Here is a 22,285-nt window from a genome sequence, read left to right as displayed (position 1 = left end):
AGTCTTTCCATCTTGATTTCCACCTTGAAGCAGCTGACAACTCGCGTGACACTCTTCAGGCCAAGTCGACACTGCCATCTCCTACACGCTTCCTTCTTTGCTCTGACACCTACATTTTGGTTAGGCTTTTTACCTCTTATGTTTAGAAATTGCAGTCATTATTCTTTTCTTTTTTTCTTGTTTACCGGTAGGTAACCAGTGTCGTTTATTTCTGTTCGTTCTTCAGTGTTGCTTGTGTCTTTATGTTTGCACCTTGACGTGTCCTGTGATTAGTATCTCAAGGAACTTAAAAGCCTCTACGCACAGTGGTTGCTCGTTTAAAACGGCGAGCATGCAGCGTACAGTGAGTGCGTTGCATTCTCTAAATTGTTGCATAGCCTCCATTGACGATTAAATTGATGACAGTCGTCATTATGCAACTCTTTCATTTGCATAGGCAAACACCTTTCTTCACCAGTGTGCGTTTTCTCTGCCATTGCGAGTTTGGCAGCATACTCTTCTAGTCTTTCTACGATGCAAGTCGCAAAGACAGAATGCAAAACAAATGCAAAGGTATACGCTTTTGCGTTACATGATGCTGTGCTGTTTCCTTCTTTTTTCTGCCTTTTTATTTTCTGCAAGTTGCTTCGCATTGGATTACACCTGCTTGATGGCGTTTATTTGTTGCAGATCTGATAGGGCACAGAATGTCATTGATGTTTTCGTTTAACACCGCATAGTATATCCATAGAAAACGCAGCTTGGGCTAGTACGTGAAGTCGAGTCTTGGCAACATCCGTGTTGACATGAATTGGGGATCATTCTCCTGCATCTGTTTCTATTGTGTATATGTAGTTACTAGGTGTTAGTAAATACGTAGACTTGTGTTTATTCCTTCAATAGGCATTTGGTACAAATGGCTTCTACATTTAGGCTAGTTCCTGCACTGTATACCACCTTGGTCAGGGTAGTATTTACATTTTAGAGTGTTTCTTTGTATTTCACTGTAAATAGTACCCGTGTCTGCTTTTGTGGTGCTTCTTATTGGGTACAAAAGTATGTGCTTTTTTTGTAAAGGTTGTGGATTTTGAGCTATGGTGAGTTCCGCATGAAAACGGCATCTGAGAAAAAAAGGAGGTGGTTATGAAATTTCCAGAGCACGTGCTAGAACACAAATCAACAAATAATTAGTCTAAGCTGCATTGCTTAAGTTCATTTCACTGCTGATTTGAAAGCGACTGCTTCTGCTTGTAAGCTGCAGCACATTAAAAATCCCGGTGCATCTATGTGTCGTAGTGTTCCACTAAGTGGACATGTGTTCCGATTGCTTCTATGTGTTGCAGTATTGCGCATAAGTGGACATGCATTCTGACACTGCTGGTCAGTTCAGCGATACGTTCATTGCCGTTTCTAAATCGGCCGCAACAGAGCAGCATATATCTATCTACATTATGCAAGATGCTTTCTTCAAAAGTGTGGTGTTGTGGTAAAAGAAAAAAAGAAAAAGGAATGGGCTGATTTGTCAGAGTCGGGTCATAGAGTTCTGTTTCACTATTGTGCTAATTTTATTTCTCATGGTTGTGGGGTGTGTGTGTGTGCGCTTCCCCTTTTATTCTACCTCCCATTTGTGTGATAATTTTTGCTCTTTGTTCACTTGTGTGAAGTTGTGTGTCCGATAACTTACCTGCATGCGCAAAAAAAAAATCGCCTGCCACGAAGTTCTGTGCACTGTGCATTTCAACCGGGCAGCTTTTTCTTCTGCTTTTTTGCTGCCACTTGGAAAGTGTTGTAACTTCTAGCCTTGCACAGCAGCACGGACCGTTCTCAATTGTAGGGTTTGTCTGGCTGTGGCATCAGTGCTTCGTGGTGCATTTCTTGTATGCCACAGAGGTGGTGCTTAAAAATTCTGACCACATTTCCCATTATCGTGCTTTTTGAGTTCACACGTATCACATTGTGCACTGAAAACCCCGGATCGGTGGCATTAGCAATTTATTTTGTAAATTGATTCCCATTGTATTTGAGGACGTGACTAATCTTCAGAACTGTATTTACCCTCCAAACACGGTGCTTGGCTCTTTGAAAGGATTATTCATGCAAACAATTTCATTTAGGTACAGTACCCTGAATGGTGGTCTCTCATTCGCTGGTTTTTGCGAGGGCTGGTGACATTTGGTGCAGCATGGCTACCTCTTTGATGATTCTTGTGTGATGTGCTGTTAAGGCAGCTGTGCATGCAATTTTGCTGAGCTTCCGCAATCAATTATTCCACTGCAAAATTTATTACCTCTACAGAGTTCTAGCAATCTCCAGATATTGTGTCATGTCCAGAAAAATACAAAATGAGCTATATAAGAGCCGTTGTAGTGCTCGACTGTTATTGTCAAAACGTATGCCTGGCAAGGTTGAATATGCAAAGACAAACTGCCTTCAGAAAAGGCCAGTTCGGTGACCACAAAACGGTGGAAGCAAGCGATTGTAACGTGATGCTGTGAACATCATTTCCGACGTGCAGCATCATTCTTTGCGTGTGCTCTAATATTGCCTGTCAAAAGACAGGAAGACACGGATGTTGCTGCACTGCCTATGTGTACCGGTGTATGTGTGCGTGTCCTGTGAGAGAAAGGCAGAAAAAGTACAAAAGCTACCCTGTAAAAAAAATGTATAAAATAGTCCTAATAAATGCTTTGTATAAAGCTGCAAGTAGAGGCTCTTCATTCCATCACCACTTGGACCATTGTAACGTTCATGGTTGCGACATTCTTGTTGCCAAGTCTTGAAATTACAGTGAAACATTGATTCAAAGCCCTTTGGACCGCTTAGAACACTCGAAGTAATCGGGTTTCAGACTAATCCAAAATTGAAGCAATACTAAAAGAGCAAGCTTTAAATGCGGTTGAACTGCTTCCAGCATTTTACATTACCATTACAGTTGGTAAAGCTGTGGAATGTTTCAACGCCAATTTTGTCATAGGGTAGGAGCTGGATGGGCTTTGTCGTGGTCATCTTGTTACTGGTGATTTCGCAGTATTCTATAAGGTTGGCTTAGATGTCTACAGAGCACGGTCGTTCACGTCCCTCGACATAACTGCCAGCAAAGGTTTTCACCATTTTCCCGTGCTTTTATAGTTCTACAATCTCGGCACACCCAAGGGCGGCAATGAAGATATATACTAGTAGTTGATACTACTAGGAACCAATGCTTGTGTTAAATCCACATCAAAAACCCAAGATCTTTGAGGTGACCATCGATTAGCCAATTACTTGCAGTTGCAAGTGTACTAGTCTCTAAACAACTTCGTTAGCTCTGCCACTACTATAGTGCCTGTAGTAGGTATACAGTGCACTTCAACAAGGTCCCAAAAATGAGAAATCTCATGATTAGGAAGGTGAACAGTTTGTTTTATTGGCTTCAACTCTACAGTCATGAAAAGTGATTGGCAAAGAAAACAGTCCCTTGTTTTGGGTTCTTCAGGATAACAACCGGGGGAAGGATAAAATAAAAATGACTAGCAACGCTAGGATTGCCACAGGAACAGCTGATGCACTGGCTTTTATTTTGCTCGGTCCATCTCGATGCGAAAACAGACAACTGCACAAATGGTTTCTTCACTTGTTGAGCTTTCTAGTGTCGTAGTGATAAGCAAAGCAGGTGGCACACCTGACATAAGTGAGCCCGTGTGTCAAGCAAATTGTTTCGCTCTATCATAAGAGTTCATTATGACGTTATCGGACAACAGATGCCACTAACTTAGTGAAAAACCGACTAGTGGGTCACTATTGCCGTAAAATACCATTACGTTCAGTCATCACCTGAACCATTAATTTACCTTTTTAAAAATACACTTTAGGCAGCTTGACCGGTATACTGACTATACATTCTTAGTGTATATGTAAGCTTCCCTCTATCAAAATACATCGGTATAATGAATACATTCTCAATGTGTATGCAAGTCATGTCTATGCACTAGATGGGAAAATTGCAACCATGCTGATATTACTGGATTGCACTTTCTACCTGACCTAGTAGAATTATGTACATGTTAAAACTGTGTAGCACACATTATATGCATGTGTTGTCTACCACCGAAGACCAAGAGGGGCCTTGTGCATAAATATGCACCGCTTGAAGCAATCTCTATAGATACAAAACATTGCCCACCCTTCGAGGGTTTTTGTAATCTCAATACGGTGAACACTGCTTGAAATGACTGCAACATTGTTTACTTTGATTTAACAATAAACGTACGACAGTTCTGCTATAATGAACCGGGCAGTGTAAAGAGATGGTGATTGACAGAAAGTACTGGAAAATAGTGTCTAGTCTATTCATGCATAAAGGACCGTGCTAGCTTTCTAAACAAGAGCACAGAAAACAATACAAACAACTTGTATCTTGTATAAGCCTGCATCTGACATGCATGAAATCACGGCAGTCAGTGCACATGCATAACTGTGATCAAATCATGCACTCGTATACCGAGAGATTCAATCTGCGTTAAAGCATACAGCTACTTCAGTGACCAGATTTAATTCCTTTTATGACATGTTTGTAAATACATTCTGACCACTTGTATATATATTTAAAAGGAAACTGAGGACAAACAGCAGTTTGCCTGCATCAATAAGGTACAATGCTTTTATCACAAAAACACCACCTTTGCCTAAAATGGTGCTTTTTTTCTTTGTCGCTGATCGTAGAAACTACTTCCTTTGTCATTCAATTCAAAACAGCAACTTGTCTGTTCGGTAAAAATGTCATGCGTTCGAATCAATCAGTGGGAGGATCATTAAACACAATTTTCTCTCTCTCAAAGCCAAAGAATCAATTTTTACCGAGAACATTAATTTAACGGAGTTAACAAGCCTTGTCCACAAATTCTTGATTTAAAATAGGATGTCGTCAACTCATTTGTTCTCTGACCCACCCTGACCTTATTCAGTCTTTTAACATTACACCCACCGTTCTCCTTTTCAGAGATCACACTAGCCTTCATATTTCTGCCCCGTGGGCGAGTACCAGTAAGATATAGCTGTTATAAACTTTGGGATATTGGTAAGGTGCCATTCCTGATCAAAGAGTACCTGTCAAATGTCCTGATCAAAGAGTACCTTTCAAATGTGCTTTACCCCATTCATATTCTACCTATTTCTCTTCATGATCCAGTGCTGTGGTCATAGCCTGCCCTAAGTAGGCATATATTCCCTTAGCATTTTCAGTGCCTTGTTTTCCACCGTAAACAGCTGTTCATTTCCGAGAATGTAGAACATTACATTTAGTTTTCTGTGATTAATTTTTAGCCTCACTGTTCTGCCTTGCCTATATAAACCACCAATCATACTTTGCAATTCATTGTTTCAGTTACATCCATGAATTGCAGATTACTAAGTTATTCTTCACTGACTCTTGTCTACCCAGCACCCTTTTTTTACTGATATTTTATTACTTTCTTTAGGGAGGACTATTACTAGTTTTTCAGCAAGCCTTAATTTAAGCACTCAGGCTGAATGCATCACTGAACAAAGCCCACATCCTTAAAACTGATTTGCAGCATCACAGAAGGAAGACATGCGACGTGACAAAGATTTGGCTAACCGCTACTATGACGATGACGACCGGGCAAGTAAGCGTGCAATCCTCAGCCTAGGCTTTCGCACAGCTGCGGTCTCTTTTTTTTTTTTTTTTTTTCGGCGAGTGGTGTTAACAAAGGACTTAAAAATGGACAGAGCCGAGCTGGCGAATGCTTCAAGAAGACAACTGCCCCCAGGCTGAGAGCTGCTACCTGGTGTTGGCAAGCAGAGCCTTTTGTCTCCTGTGTTTGAAATGGATTACTGCTAAAACTAAATTTACCACCATGCTTCGTATGTGGATACTTTCATACTCAGCTTCATATTTCAAGTCTGCAAAACTGCAGGGCATTAGGGTGGTAACTACATCAATGAAAGGACTTCAAATTAATGGAAAGGAGTGAATTGACCCAATAAGCATTGGAACTCTCTTCTCTCTTGTGTCCTTTCCTTGGTCAAAGGTAGTGGCTAGCTAAAACAATAACGCTTGGCACTTCTTCAGCTATGTGTTTGGTCTTCCCTTGAGACCCACACATCGCCCTCCCAAACACACACTCACTGCACACGAGACGACACACGAGAGCAAAGACATTTCCAGAGGCTACCAAAATAGCACCGCTCAGACACTCGGACATAGAAAACTGTAAAAATAAATTTGCTCCATTCGTAAAAGTAGGCTAAGTTCATCTGTGTGGTTAAAATGTGATAAAGACTTCCTCTACTGGTCAAAACTTAAGCTAAGCATTCTTACCAATGTACCCGGCCTTTATAACTGCACAAAAGTTGGAACAAACAGGGACATACTGCCATAAGGTCTACAGGGTGTACAAATTAAAAAGAATTCATGTTCTGCAACCAAAGAAAACATCACTTTGAGCAACTTTGGTTAAGTATGATACGTCACATGAACATTTTATTCCAGATTAGCCTAGGAGGAATCACGTTCCAAGTCAAGAAAGTCAAAAACCTAAATAACATAAAAATGGGGCACACCACAGTGCAACACTGGTGTTTGAAACAGTGATCTTTGTCCCGACAAACCACCCTCGGTGTCACCACAACACGTGCCACATAATCTATGCCTGCTGCTAACTTTGCCAGGGAAAGCCTGTATAAACACAGCAGGGGGCATATGGAAAACAACTTTGAAAACTGGTGTGAAAACAAAAGAAGATAGATGCTCGTCCAGTCGCAGACAGAGATGGATCGGAGGTCAGTGAAAAAGGCGGACAGGACGTGGTGGCTGAAATGAAAAACCCAGCGATAAACACACAACAAGGCCATCACTTTTCTTGCGACTCCGCTCGGATGGCCACCCTTTTTCCCTTCTTCCTCCTCCTCCCTTTGCAGGGGTCCTTCGATGTTTGACAGCAGAGGGAACTTGCCCGTGGTACAGCAGTAGAGCCACTTGCGCACAATTGCAACCTGAAAAGAAACAAAATACTGACACTATATGATTGCACAGTACTTAAGTGTATGGTAATCAGTTTTAAGCAATCTTAAATTTCTTACAAATTAAATAAAAAATTATTGCTATGCCTCCGGCAGGCAGTAGTTGGCAGGTGAAATGGCCAGGACCGCATGACATGGCCGAGATGATAGCAGCAAGATTAGAGGGAGAGATGGGATCGAATCTTCCAGGAGCCTTGCATCACGTCATGTCCTTAAAGGGACACTGAGGCGGTTTTCGCATGCTCTAATACTGTAGATTTTTAAAGTCGATTATTTGTTGATCGTGCCTGTGAAATTATTTTTTTTGCGATTATGCAGAACAACACCAGCACAATCGCCGACTGAAACCACGCCATTCAAATCTCCCACACCCTGTGTGACTGCTGCAGAGGAGGAAAGAATAGAGAAACCTCGCTCGTGTCGTCCGTTGTGACGTCACTTAGAGGAGCCGGAGGCATTCACAGCCCACCGAATGAGCTTTCGGCGTGCGCTGTTCCTCATCTAGCATGCATTATGGGCAAATAAAACATGTTAACTTATCCTGTGCAACCGATCAGTGCCACCTCTATACTTTCTGTACCTGGGAGAATGCTCTCCTCAGGCCGTCGGGCGCCGGCCTCACCGCCGCTCGGAGCTACCGTGTGGTGGTGCTTTATGAGTAGAACACCCAACGAAGATTGGCCGCACGCAGTACAAAGCTTGCACACGTGTTTGCATTCGAGTTTGGCTGCATTCGCACTTTCCTCAAGCTTTTGTAAGTGTGTATTCTGCACGCAGTCTGTCCGATCGTGCTTCCAATGTGAAACTTGCATTTGTTTTGACTGTATTCGTGCTTTTTTCGGGGCCTATTGCACGCTTATGTTCTGCATGCAGTCTGTCCGGCCAGGTTAACGGCGAGAAATCTGCAATTGTATTTTAAGCGCACATGTTGCAGAAAAGCTGGCATCGGTGTTGTGATGCAAAAATCAACAGGAAGCAAAGGAATAAAATGTCTTGGAAACTTACAGAATCGAACTCGCAGTTATATGCATGTGGTTCCGAACTGACGCAACAGTTTTTTGTGCAGTGTTAAGAATGATGTCATACCAATTTAGTTCCCATTTAGCATCCATCTGCTATAAAACGGGAGACTAGTTTGTGATAGAAATATGAACCTGCAACATATGTAACTCCGATTGTATGTCATTGATGTAAGTGTAGGCGTCCACTGACACTGCATCTAGCTTCCTTTCTGCAAACCGTTAAACCAAAATATAAAAATTGCACGGAATGAAGAGGTAATGTTAAAGGGGTTTGTGCATACCCCTATACTTTTCTTTATATATATATATACTATCACCAGGTATTTTTCTTTTTTAAAGACGGCATGCGTTTCACTGATATGTGGGAATAATAGCCTCCCACAATAAATGCTTTATTTCGAGTAAAATTGGTTTGACCTATAATGCACTAATCTTGAAAAATAAGCCTCTATGTGCAGCGGTATCTGCATGCATATTGTTACATAACTGACAGCGCAGGACGCATTTTTCGCGCATGCCACATTGGCTGAAGTTAAGAGTCAATACCGTTACTATAGATTTGAGTCACTGAGTCTGTTCGCACACAGAGGCTAATGTTGCAGGAAGTATGTGGCAGGGCGCACTGTTTTTTGTACCATCACAGTTTAACCTCTCTGCATTTTCTGGCACCAGCTCTGGCTTTCTTGCACTGGCGACAATTCTAACTCTAAAAAAACTTTAAGGAACGAACGCGGGATCGGGCGTCTAACATTGATAGAACAATTTTAGAGGCCTTGCACTGGAGCAGACGCACGCTCTCACGTCTGTGCAGCAGACACGCATTGCACAGCAATAGTGGAGTACGACACATGCATCTAAAATGGGCTCATTGCCCAGAGCAGCAAGTGCTTCAGTGTTCCCTTTCAAAAACGTTTACTTGATAAAACGTGAATGCAGTAAAAAAATCCACGACCAAACAGCTGCAAACATAGCCGCAGCTTCCGTACACATGAGCACTGGCGCAACCTTGATACTACTCCGGAGAAAGGCTGTAGTAGCGTTTACGGTCAGCTCCTTTTGTTCTCCTCTCCTTTTCCCAGGCACAGAAGGCATAGAGGAAGCACTGACCCGATACAACACTGCTCTGCATGCGTTCGGATGCACGGGCACTTGTGGTCGTGACGATGCTTTCTGTCGATCGTTTCTTGTAAATGCCAAAAGCTCGCAGTGACACTGCTGAGCAGTGAGATAAATTCAAGCTGACCAAAGGAAACGCATTCTGCTCGAAGCATTTTCGTGACTGACTATGTGCAGATCGAGTTGGCTGTTCCTAATGTGATTTCTATAGGGCTTTGTCAAAAAGACATGGACGCACCACAACACGGTTTCTTCCGTTTCTTGCACGAAACAGTCATGTCAGTCACCATTTCAAAGAACCGCGTTTATTAAAGGAGGAAAAGGGGGTAAGGGCTTGTATTTTTTACTGGAATACCATTACTTTTTGATGGTTCAGGTCTCATTTGTACATGAACCGCTGTGTTAAGCATCGATTGTGACCAGCTCACGGAGCGAAATCTGGCGATGGGACTGGTAGACAGCATCGGAGCGTGGCTGTGCTTGCGTGTCTCGTTTTCACGCACAAGGATACATTCTATGGCTTCTATGCTAAACATTGCACAAGTCATCAGCTGCATACAGTGATGATCATATGTGAACAAGCAAAGCAAGCAATTAAAAAGAGCCCACTGTGTGTCTCAGGTTGTGACAGCTTTGTGAGATCCTCTCCCGCACAGCATTTGCCTGACATGCTCATGGAACACGTGTGGGAGTGTTATTAGAAAATTAGGCGTGTACTGCTCAGCTGAGTCTCGGCGGATCTAGGTCTGGAGCACACTGAGCAAGGCTTGGTATGATATGTCCAAGCAGGCAATCAACAAAGTTGTTCATATGTGGCCTCGTGATTTTGCACCCGTTCCTGCCTCTTCACGAGTAATAGTTACCCGATTCACACGAAAACATTTTACATAGTTCTGCCTTGTCTGGGGATGCAAATTAAGTGAGAAATGAAACCAACAAGGCTCTTGTAAGAAAACACATTTGAAAGCACGGTTATTTCATGAGTATGGGTGCAGTGGAGTTGCAGCTTGGCTTTCAACACACGTGAGCGTACGAAAAGGTAAGGGTTCTCTACATCTGCTGAATGTGCCATGACTCAAGCAGCATTCTGCGCGGGTTTGACTTGGTCTCCATCACTGTCTCGCATCGCGGAGCTCAGAAACTGCGCTTTGCTCACTGTTCATTTTTGTCTGCTGGCAGCTTTGTACTGCTTCATCCTTTCTATAAAATTCTTCATTTCCCCAATGTACGATGCCTGTCAATCAAAGCAGGAATTTGGTAAATCATGCCTAGGGTCTTTTTTTCAGAACAATGAGTTTTCGGGCGGGGCGGGAGGCATGTGATAGTGGTAGTGGGCTGGTGCATTGTTCACTGCCCTTCCTTCCCAAGAATATGCAGGCCAAGGTTTCGCTGAGGGCCATGTAGGGTTTTTACTAATACATTGCACTACTTTTCAAAATGCCTCGCTCTATACCACAGCAAGTTTTCATGCAAAGCCAGTACAAGCTGATGGCTGACTTCTACTTTCCACAACAGAAGTGCTGCGTCGTTTGTGGGCACATCTGGTACAGACACATGTGGTGAAACCTCCGATGGTCACTCGAGTGGAAATAGCGTGCCAAGATCACTTTTACAACATCGCAGAGAGCTGCGATAAGAATGCAGCGTAATCACGGAGCCACATCGGCAGCTTCCCGGGTTCTCGAAATGTCATGCGACGTCTTGGCCAATCACAGGTAATGGCATGCTGCACGGAGAGCTCTGTGATGCCGGCTGCATATCTCTGCTATAAAAAGGCTACCTTTGCTTTTTTCTACCTAATTTCAATCTGATATTAGAGTTTGGAGCATGAAAAACTGAAGGCTGCTGCTGAAAAAAGTATTGCAGTGTCCATTTAAAGGTGAAGTTAAGTGTCCCTCAAATTTTCGTCACACAGTGAAACTCGATGAAGTAATACCTCACGGGGCACAGAAAAACCAGGTGAAGAATGGCCACATGCGCATGCCATACATGTCGTTGCTGTGATCTGCACATTAGGACCAGTTCGCTTGCAATACAGTGCAGTTAATGGCTGCTTTATGAGAGATCATTTCAGCCTCATGTGTGATGCTAAGTACGCACTAACTGGAGAATTTCACAAGTCACTCTGTCTCAAGTGGGCACCAACTGGATGAGGTTTAATGGAATCCAAGTCAGGGATTCCGTGTGACTACATCTTAAGTGAAACTGCTGCATAAGTGAGTATGCCTTAACGAGGTTTCACTATATACCACCAGCAAGAGTTTGTTCCCTAATCCAGTCTGTTGCCTTACGATCATGTAATGCTACCCCATCATTGGCACTCTCCAATAGCGTCTTGTGCTCCCTGGGGAGTTCCCCAAGATAAATACCTCATTTTCCCACTCACTCACTCACCTTGTTTTGCCGCCGGCACATCCCATATGTGAGAAACCAGAAGGGAAAAGAGGGAGGAAGCAGCGATGAAATCCCACACTGAACATGATGTGCTGGGGAAGAAGAAGGCTTGAGGGAAGATGGTGGAGCGAGGAGTCATCAGTCCTTTTTCTTGGTGGCCTCAGACTTTCCGTTCTTGGCGGTGTCTCCCTTGCCTTCACCACCACGGCTCGAGGTGAGCGCGCGGCCCAGTGCATCCCACACACCGCCCATGAAGACGGCACAGAAGAGGTTCTCAAAGGGCAGAAATGGGTCGTGGATGCCCAGCAGCATTGCCGATAACTTGAAGTACAGCAGGAACACCACGATGCCCAGGTAGACGAGCGCGTGTGGTGCCGAGACGAACTCTGTCTTCTTGTCCAGCACGAAGATGACGGAGGCCACCAGGCATGCCTTGGTGGGGCTGCATAGTGGGGCCCAAAGAGTCATTAGTCACTGCACAAATTTTTCCCGAGATGCAAGGGCAGAATAACATGAAGAGCAGCTCACTGCTGTGCGTTCTACGTGCATTGATAATGCACAACAACCCTGCCGCGATGGTGCAGTGGTAAGACTCCCAACTCAGTGCCGGAGCACCCAGGTTCGATCCCGACCGTGGGCGGCTGCGTTTCAATGGAGGCAAAACGAAGTGGCGTCCCTGTGCTGTGTGATGTCAGTGCACGTTAAGATCCCCAGGTGGTCGAAGTTACTCCGTAGCCCTCCACTACAGCACCCCTTTCTCTCTTTCTACTTTCACTCCCACCTTCCTTCTTTCCCTTACGGCATGGTTCAGGTGTCCACAGAAACAAGTGTGACAGATACTGCGCCTTTCCTTTCCTGTGAACCAATTATTACTGTTATTATTATTATTATTAGTTATAATGCACACGCATTAGCACGCACTATCCCCTTTCAAACACTATCTCCATGTGCCACTGTCGGCACTGCACAGGAATGAAATGCTGGGGTCGGATGTGCGTAATTGTAAGCGGATGGATTTCAACAGTGACTCGTTCAAAATGGCGCAGTTTGAAATGCATGTACACAGCTTTGGAACAAGTTTTCAAGGGCTGCTCACTTGTGTTTCAGTGGGGAAACAAAACCAAGATTATTTGTGCCGACGCCATACTTGCAGAGTTGATGGTTGGTTTGTTTAACGTCCCAAAGCGACTTGGGCTATGAGAGACGCCGTAGTGGAGGACTCCGGAAATTTCGACCACCTGGGGTTCTTTAACGTGCACTGACATCGCACAGCACCGGACGCCTTGCTTTTCGCCTCCACCGAAAAGCGGCAGAGTTGAATTACATGACCAGATGACCTTATGCTTAATGCTAGCCTGCTAATAGTTTGAGGCAAGGGAATGTGATTGAGTTTTGGTAACTCAAACTCGAAATGGACTGAAAATTAATCTGTTCAAAATATGTGATGCTCAAATCAAAGGGAACGTCTAAATATATGTTGGGCTGATGAGGCAAAAGTATCAGTTATAACAATTGAAGTTTGAATCATGAACACTCAAATTTAGAGCATCCACTGCACCATCATCACAGCTGAAATTTTAGAACAGAGAAGCCACCCATGCGTTTCTTTCAGGTTATGATAATGTGCAAAGAATAAGAGACAACCAATATTACCAAGCCTAATTTACCTGTACTGCCACGTCCACATCCAAACTAAGCCAAGAGAAAACTTAAGCCATGAAGCCACACATTTGTGAACATGACTAGGCAGAAACCATAACAAGGCCATATATCCAGCTTCAATGCACAAGTAGGAGTCCACACTCAATTAATAAATGGTTGTATTATGAAACCATTGCGACCAAAATTATTTCGCAACAAAGTACGGGCCTACTCACAAGCTTGGCTGCATGATCTCCATGGCTCCTGGAGTCCAGAAGCCTCGAAGTAGCCGCTCAAACACTTTGAGAAATGCTGACCCGTTACCTGGATAGAGCAGAAAAGCTAATTTCAATTCGTTTGTACTTTCTAATGTACAAAAATAAGAAATGTAACTTGAGGATAACAGAATGTTATGACAATAATGTTTGCAAGAAAAGCTTTTAAGATAGTTTTTTTTTTTATTATAGTGGAATTAAAAAGAAAAATCGGGAAATAGCTATGCTTTTTCGACACTGTCCATGCCAAATTTTACATTCTTAACATACCAGAATCCTTATAGTATCAAAAACTATCTACAAATGTAGATATGCAAGTTTCTTTACGTGGACTGAATCCAGAACTTCGCGAGTCAAAACCTTTTTCTAGTAGCTACCATTCGAAGTCTTAAGGAAAGCAAGGTCGATGAACAAGAATGGGGGAAAAGAGCCGCTGCACCTTTGACGACACCTATGATCACCATGATGAGGTAGCCATTGGGGTACACCTTGGCGGCATGCATGACTCCGTCGTGCACTTTCTTGCAACGCGTGACTTCCTTCATTAGTGCAATCACCAGCTTGCATGGGAAGAACTTGCAGATCTTGTATACAATGTCGAAAGGTGAGTAGAAGATGGCATACCTGTAATAACGGAGGCAAAACAGGAGATACTATACGGAGAGCTGAAACAGTGCTAAGTGCTACGGATTTTGCAATCTGGCTAGTTAGCTAAACTGACAGCAGCAAATTCCAGAATATGCACATAATTTCCGTGCTGTCCTTTCCTGTGTCATAGAAAGAGATAAGCGTACTGCAGGTAAACAGATAGGGTCGTGAAAATATAATGTGTATGAAGAGTACTAAGAAAAATAGATAACTGGTAATTAACTATAAGCCTTATTGTTTAAATACACTATGAGTACTACTGCTATACTGAACTGATACACCAACAATGACACATCCCAATAAGTGAAGAGAAAGCCTCAAGAGTGCCCATATTACATTCTCAAAAAAGATACAGTTGCTGCCTTTTCCTTTATACTTCCATGACAGGAAACTGTCACTAGCATTAGTGTTCAGAGCTGTCACCACGAGGCACATTTGCTACCTCCATAAACTCATAATTTTCATCTACACTCGGCAAGAATACTTTATGGCTGAAGGAGAAATGAAAAATGCTATCATCACCATCTTCTTAACTATATATACTAAAAGAACCTCTCATCTACAATTAACCATGCACTTTTCTAGTTTCCTACTGTGGTTTCCCCGTCTTTTCACCAAACTGTCTGTTTCTGCTCGTGCTACTAGTTACCATGCCTTCTTGGTTACCATGCTCTTTTCCTGTCCATAATTATTTCCTGACCCACTACAATCTCTCATTATCTCTTAGTATTATATCCCTCTCCATAGCTTGCGCTGCTGTCCCTATTTTATGGGAGTCTCTTAGCTCTTTTGTTACCACAAGAAAATGGCTGTTTTTGATAGGTCTCAGAAGAAAACTTTTTGCCAGTGCAAATAATACTGCAGCACATATTGCAGCATACAAAAAACTGCACGTAATGAAATGCTCTTACCAAAAACATAACAAAGCAAAAAATTTATTACGGGATACGCAAAAAATGAGAAAATTGCCATTTTTGTGGTGATTTGATAAAAATAGGATAGAAAAAGCACGATATCATCAGATACATTATTAACAAAGAAAATTTAAATTTTGGAGATCAATGATCCGGGAACACTGTGTAAAAAAATCTACAAAAAAAATCTACAGGTAGAAACAGCCCCATTTCTCGTGCCATGCGGTGAAGAAGTTTTTTTTTTTTTTTGTCAGGAACCAAACCAAAACTGCTGCAATCTGGCTGTAAAGGCTGGGTATACGTGTTGGACATGCAGCGGACCTTCAGGAATGCATTTTCGTGGAATAAAACCACCTGAACTCTCAGAGTTAAAGCTCACTAGTGAGTAGTTGGCGTCATTTTTGAGTAATTATCACCACTCAACACCGTCAGAGAACAAAGTTGACAATAGGATTCGATATTTGACTTGCTGGAAGTCTTTTGATTAAAAAATTTGATGTCAATGCTGCATTACCACGAGTGGCAGGTTTTCTTTCTTTTGTTTTTCAAGCATGGGTGCCACAGCCCCTTTTACAACAATGCATGCACATTAGTCCTCAAAAAGGTTCATCAAATACCAGAACGTTGCCACAGCGGGAAAATTTAAACTGTTTCTAGAAGTGCAGTACCTGGACTAACCACTGGGTGGTGCTAGGTGCACGAGAAAGGATTCCAACGTGTCGAAATCGACAATTTAAATGATCGATCATCGGTGATCAATTTGAATAGGTGTTGTAACAAGAGAGTTAAACCCCATTAAAATTGTGATGCCCTCAGTCACTCTTTGGACTCTCACTATGTTAAACAAAGAATGACTGACCAAAAGCGTCCTCTTTTTAAAGCCAGCAGCAGTACGTACCACACTGCAGTGGCCAGCAGCAGCTGCTGGTTGTTCTTCAGGGCTCCCAGGATGGGCTCACCTAGCAGAAATGCCGACAGGATCCCACCAGCAAAAATCGAAAACATGCTCGATATCCAGCACGACATTGGGTGCTTCCTGGAGAACAACTGGGAACCTGCACACAATTCACCCACTCAGCAATGTATTTACGTTTTCGAACCTACATTGCGGTGGTGAAAATCACGCAACCACCATAGTTTTGTTGTGTGCCATTTTTTTTTTAATCACAAGACAGCTTATCCTCTGAGCATATACAAGCACTGACATTGAGTAGAGCAGACTTTTTGGGCAGCTGGTGAACATACAGTGTTCTGCAACTTTATCGAACCCCCGTTTGAAAAATTCTCCCGCCTCAACCACAGGCTCATTGGGCTGAAACTGAGAACAAAGCTTGCGAACTGTTGTCCCCTTCTTTACGAGGTAAGTTTGACCGTGGTGCTTACTTGGTTCGGCTGCACATGATGAGAAACTAGAACCATCTGCGACGAGACTGAGAAGCAAAAAACGCCAGCACAGAATTTTTAGCAAAAGGCAGCTGTGGCACCATCTGGCGGTGCTGGAGGAAAGCGCTACGGTTCAAAAGCGCCGAGGAAAGCATGGCATGTTCCTGCAATGGTGCTAGATAGCACCACTGCTGCCCTTTGGCAGAAAATTTCGTTTGCGTCTTTTGCTCCTCAGTCCCGTCGCAGACGGTTCTGTTTTCTCATCATGCGCGGCCAAACCAAGTAAGTGCCATGGTCAAACTTACCTCGTAAAGAAGGGGACAACAACGCGCAAGCTTTCTGCACAGTTTCAGCACAAATGAGCCTCCAGTTGAGGTGGGAGAATTTTTCAAACTGGGGTTCGATAAAGTTGCAGAACACTGTATATACATTTCAAGAAGGATGTCGCACAAAACAGGACAAGACTAAAGGGAGGAGCATACACAGCGATGCTTTCCTTTACATATAGGCCCATTCTCTTATTTTAATTCTAGTTCTGTGAACAGTGAGCATTTTCATGATGAGATAGAGCTTACAATCATTGCCTAATGGCCATGTTTCAATCTGAAACTGTTGAACAGGGCAAAGGAAGCACTTTTGGTTCATTTAACAGCAAGTATCAATGTCCCTTGGAGGCTATGTTACTCTATTTATTGGTGCAATATCAATTATGCTTCCTTAACTAAAGCCTACATTTCAATTCCAAAAGGGTTTCTTTGAACACCACACTTGGAGTTGAGCAAATAAATGAATTGCTTACATTGACACTGCAGTGACAATGAACAAGGGTAGGGGGAGGAGGAGCCTCAGCTTGCAGGTCGAGCCAACGTTTCGACAAGTGGTTACCCTTGTTCATTGGCACTGCAGTGTCAGTGTAAGCAATTAATTTATTTGCTCAAATCCAAGTGTGGTGTTCGAAAAACGCCTCCCCCTTCTACCCTTGTTCAGTGCTCTTTCATACCGTGTAAGCCATCTTCTTTCTCTCGATCTACCTGCAGTGCCAATGGTAACACAGAGAAACAAAATACAACATTAAGCAAATTATTATAGTACTGTGACTTCATAGTGTTTTGGTCAAACTGCTTTCAATTTTTAAGGCCTACACATCACATATATACTTAGATGAAAGAATGAATGACCTGCCACGGTGGTGCTGTGGTTATGACACTCAACTACTGGGCCTAAGGATGTGGGATCGAATCTCGGCTGCGGCTGCTGCATTTCGATAGAGGCGAAAAGAAAGGCTCCCGTGTGCTATGCGATGTCAGTGCACGCTAAAGAAACCCAAGTGGTCGAAATTTCCGGAGCACTTCAGTATATGGCATCCCTCATAGTCTGATTTGCTTTAGGACGTTAACCAAACAAAAAGTGCATGATGCCATGTGCATCTCTGTTAAGTGATTTCAAATATGTGTCCTTTGTTTGCATTAATAGCAAAAGGCTAGGTTTGCTGCCACATTCATGCACTGCCAGCCTCCCTCACGGTAGTGCTGCCATACCATTTCTTGTGACACTGCGGCTGTTCCGGCTACAATGCAATTTCATTTTGCTGATTGCTTTCACGGCTCAGGCACAATCGTTGGGTTGATCAAATCTTTAGTGTCCAGCTGTATGCAGATTTCATGGGAAAACAGCAAAAGGCACGCGGAGAATTCGAACATGGTGAACACAAACAGCTGCAGGACGACAGCTAATTATAAGCTTGTCAGGTGCTGTGTCTATCAAGCTGTTCAAGAGCAGTTTTCAAAACTTCTTTTTTTGCAAACTTCCGCCTGTGTTTGTGTATGGTGGTGAATAAACCATCCTGAACACAAGAACAAATAAGCGTTGCCTTAAACACACTTGGCAGCAATTTGCGGTATTCCAACGTTTGCTTTCAGGCGGCCTACTCCTGCGAATTCAGCAATTCAGAAGCACACGCACCGCATACATATATGCACTGATCTCGAACTAGATCATCCAGAAAATATTTAACGCGCACGAAATAGAGCTATTACAACTGCGAAAACTGCCATTGTGCTGTGGACGACGTATGCATCCAGAGCACTAATGTTAGCGCACGCGGGTACATTCCCTGTCACCGTTTCTATTTTTGCTTTTCTCGAACGCATCACACGCGTTCTCAAGCGTAGAGCCCGCATGTCGCGAGCGGTACGTGTTTTAACGCGACACGCTACAGCGGTGCCAATCACGCAAACGCTGTTGTTCTACAGAAAGGAACACGGGCGAACAAAACGATCCACGTCGGGCCCCAAAAAAGGATCGCGTCGCTCCCCTAAAGTTTACTTCAAGCTCGTATCTTTCGCTACCCTCAGCCGTAGCATCTGGAAACTGCACTGCGCTCCCGAGAGGGCGAAATAGCAGGAGGGAGAGAAAAAAAAGAAAAGAAAAACAAGCTTTACGTGGAACAAGCTCCGTGCGCTTGGCTTTTCCGATCGCAAGAGCTAAACTCGAGGGGAAAAAAGAAATCTGGCAGCATCATCTCCTAGAGCGAGGCTTAGAAAAGCTCCTCTCGAGGCCCTTGATCGTTTCCTTTAGCGCTTGTTTGTTCGTTTTCGAGCACCCTCAAGGGTACACTCGAGCCGGGAGCCGAGGCGGCTGGAGGTTTCGCTCTTACCGGGTCCCAAATCCTCGCGCAGGTAGAGGCATGTGATCACGCAGTGTGCAAGGTCGAAGTACGGGTACATCTTGAGTTTTGCCACCTGATTGGCGACATCGAGAAACATTTCGGGATCCATTTTTAAGTCCTTTGCCTTCGAGGGTGCCGGAGCGCCCGCTCGCTGTTCGGGAATCGTGCGGAATCGTAAATAGCACGCGCGCGGCGGGCCTCCAGCAGACACACTCCTCCACTGCGCATGCGCGGAAGATGAGAGCAAGGCTGGTAAGGTGAGGAGGGTAAGATTCTGTATGTCTAGTAGAGACACGAGGCGTCGTGAACGTGAAACTATTTAGTTTCAGATTTTATTCGCCAGTTTTATATCTTGCAGGTGTAGCTTGCCTTTGGAAACTTACTCGTTTACCGTCAAAGTGAAATTATTCAGGAATTATGGCCAAGGCCCATCGTTATGGCCCTGCAGACCGTGGGCCGCTAAGGCTGCTAGGGCTACCATTGCTACCATCATGGTAAAAATGGTTTGAAGCGACAAGGAAACTCATATCATCGGTCCTACGGAGGTTGCATAGGTCAATATGGCTGCCGCGTCAAAATGTCAGCACGTGCTGTACGTGCTGTAACTTGAGTCGCTGCTTTGTGACGAGCGTTTATCGTGTTTGTTTGGTTCAGTGCACGCTTAATTTGCGAAAATGGGCCGCTCTTCGAAGGATAAGCGGGACGTCTACTATCGGCTGGCGAAAGAGGAAGGCTGGCGTGCACGAAGCGCGTTCAAGCTGCTTCAGATCAACGAAGAATTCGATATCTTTGCAGGTGAGATCCATTGTTCATGCTACCGCACGCATCAGGCGTGTTTACTAATTTTCAGTAACTCACATGGTGTCAAAACTGGTGCCCCTTATCGGAACGCGCTTGCAGAGTGTCAATTTTTAGTTTCGTGATCGTTTGGGCGACATGATGCATATGCGTGTTGTCTATTTGATCACTGCCTTATCGTGGCGGAAGGGCTTGCGAAACTCGATGAAGTCGTGAGCTGTGCTGTGTGGGGCCACCCAAGATAGACAGGTCACGGTAGAGAGTTCTGACGAAATGTGATTCACTGGAGAAGGTAATGGCAACCCACTCCAGTATTTCCTGCCAAGAAAACCCTATGGCCAGTCACAATAGCATTAATTTTATCTGGTGTGTCGTGCGCATGTTTGGTTTTCTGCAACATTTCTCCCTTATTTTTTTTTACACCTTTGTCTCACTGCATCGTCTGTCAAATTTATTGTATTGTACATCTGTTTTTATGCTGTTTCCCCCTTACAACAATGCCCCAGCTGTAGGTATTCTGCATAAATAAATAAAAAATTAATAAAATGATAAGGCGCCGGAAGATGAGCGCCCCAGGTTGGAAGGCGTCCCACATGTTACTGGGGATGAACAAAGGGTGATTCCTAGTAGCTCCAGGACGAATTAAGCGGCTGGGTTAAAGCCAAAAGGACGCCCAGTTGTGGATGTGTCGGGAAGCGACCGGAAAGTGCGATGTTGCAAGGAGATATATTACATAGGAACATGGAATGTAAGATCTATGACGCAAGGTAAACTGGATGTTGTCAAGCGAGAAATGGGACAGATTGAACATTGATATCTTGGGTATCAGCGAGCTCAAGTTGACCGGAATGGGAGAATTTAATTCCGGCGACCATTACGTCTTTTATTGTGGGCACGAATCGAGGAGAAGGAATGGGGTCGCTCTCATAGTAAACATAAGAATGGGCAAAGCAGTGCTAGGGTACAACCTCAAAAATGATTGAATGATTTCACTTCAGATCCAAGGTCACCCTTTCAACATTACAGTTATTCAAGTCTATGCACCAACCACTACTGCTGAAGAAGTTGACGTTGAGAGATTTTATGCTGACCTGCAATCCTCCAAGGTAGGCTGCAGCAGTATGTGGATCGGGAGCTTCCGGACGTGCAAGCTGGGTTTCACAAGGGCAGAGGAACTAGAGACCAGATTGCCAACCTTCGCTGGATCATGGAAAAAGCAAGAGAGTTCCAGAAACCCATCTACTTCTGCTTTATTGATTATGCGAAATGACTGCGTAGATCACAGCAGATTGTGGTAAGCTCTCCAAGAGATGGGAGTTCCAATTCACCTCATCTGTCACCTCAGGAACCTGTATGAAGGGCAAGAGGCCACAGTCAGAACTGGGCATGCATGGTCTTACTGATTGGTTTTCGATTCAGAAAGGAGTGAGACAAGGCTGCATACTGTCGCCTTGCCTATTTAACCTATATGCTGAGTGCATCATGAGAAAGGCCGGTCTGGACGAGTCTTCAGCTGGAGTGAAGATTGCTGGAAAACGTATCAACAACCTTAGATATGCGGATGATACCACATTAATGACAGAAAGTGAAGTGGAGCTCAAGAGACTTCTGATGCGTGTACAAGAAGAGAGTGAGAAGTTTGAGTTTAAACTGAACCTTAAAAAGACAAAGACCATGGCGTCTTGCCCTATCAAGTCCTGGAGCATAAGGGACAAGAAGTGGGAGCTGTGACAGATTTTCTCTTCTTGGGCTCCAAGATTACCCCGGAAGGAGACTGCAGCAATGAAATTAGGAGACGCCTGCTTCTGGGAAAGAGAGCCATGGCTAGCCTTGACTGCCTAGTAAAGAGCAGAGACATAAGACTGCCAACCAAGATCCGTATAACTCGGGCTATGGTCTTTCCAGTTGTGATGCATGGATGTGAGAGTTGGACTGTGAAGAAGGCTGATCACTGAAGAAATGATGCGTTTCAATTGTGGTACTGGTGGAGACTCTTTAGAGTTCCTTGGATTGCCAGAAGATCAAATCAGTCTATATTATAAATAATAAATTTTATTTCTGGCTCAAAGATATATGGACAGAGGAGCTGCAGAAAAAGCTGTAAAATACAGCTTGACAAAGCCGCAGCCCCCATTTTACAGGCAACAGCAGAAGACAAACAATGACTCAACTTCTGGTGTTGTATAAACGAAACAAAAGAACAAAAATGTAATGCTATACATCGCAAGAGCACTTCAAGTGTACTGAGTAAACACAGGGATAAAAAGATTGTTATTACATATCACACTCTCATACATAAAATATAAGATACAGAAGCAAAGACTTATTTTTGCACGACTGAGGATGAAAATTGTTCGGAGCTACCTTCTATATACATCCTACACAATACCTTATGAGTACAAGTGTATAAGTCAAAATGTGCAGACG

The 22,285-nt window shown here is 43.7% G+C and overlaps 2 protein-coding genes across 5 annotated transcripts in view; one reads left to right on the top strand and one right to left on the bottom strand.

Moving 5' to 3' along the window:
• Window positions 1-3,516: 3,516 nt before the first annotated feature.
• LOC146181599 (trimeric intracellular cation channel type 1B.1) lies at window positions 3,517-19,294 on the bottom strand. The gene is made up of 6 exons (XM_084576609.1): window positions 19,049-19,294; window positions 15,908-16,064; window positions 13,887-14,071; window positions 13,409-13,496; window positions 11,532-11,973; window positions 3,517-6,972 (listed from the first exon to the last, which is right to left on the bottom strand). Exons 1-5 carry the CDS (start codon window positions 19,167-19,169, stop codon window positions 11,670-11,672), a joined length of 855 nt encoding a protein of 284 aa, XP_084432735.1. The 5' UTR covers window positions 19,170-19,294; the 3' UTR covers window positions 3,517-6,972; window positions 11,532-11,669.
• A 366-nt stretch (window positions 19,295-19,660) lies between these two features.
• LOC146181587 (tRNA (cytidine(32)/guanosine(34)-2'-O)-methyltransferase-like) overlaps window positions 19,661-22,285 on the top strand; it is a 308,502-nt gene continuing 305,877 nt past the window's right edge. For all 4 annotated transcript variants that reach the window (XM_084576608.1, XM_084576607.1, XM_084576606.1 and 1 more), the window contains exon 1: window positions 19,661-19,855. In XM_084576608.1, the coding sequence (XP_084432734.1) occupies window positions 19,735-19,855 (121 nt within the window). In that variant the 5' untranslated portion in view covers window positions 19,661-19,734. The remainder of the gene's footprint in view (window positions 19,856-22,285) is intronic.

The sequence above is a fragment of the Amblyomma maculatum genome, chromosome 8 (assembly GCF_055883805.1).
Source record: "Amblyomma maculatum isolate TAMU_Amacu chromosome 8, ASM5588380v1, whole genome shotgun sequence".
Taxonomy (NCBI): Eukaryota; Metazoa; Arthropoda; class Arachnida; order Ixodida; family Ixodidae; genus Amblyomma; species Amblyomma maculatum.
This window is presented reverse-complemented; position numbering and strand designations above follow the sequence as displayed.

Coding starts and splice junctions, on each gene's coding strand:
- LOC146181599 (XM_084576609.1), bottom strand. CDS start 19,169: ATGGATCCCGAAATGTTTCTCGATGTCGCCAATCAGGTGGCAAAACTC. Junction 13,497..13,886: donor GATCATAGGTGTCGTCAAAG/GTGCAGCGGCTC, acceptor TGCTCTATCCAG/GTAACGGGTCAGCATTTCTC. Junction 11,974..13,408: donor GAGATCATGCAGCCAAGCTT/GTGAGTAGGCCC, acceptor CCCACTATGCAG/CCCCACCAAGGCATGCCTGG.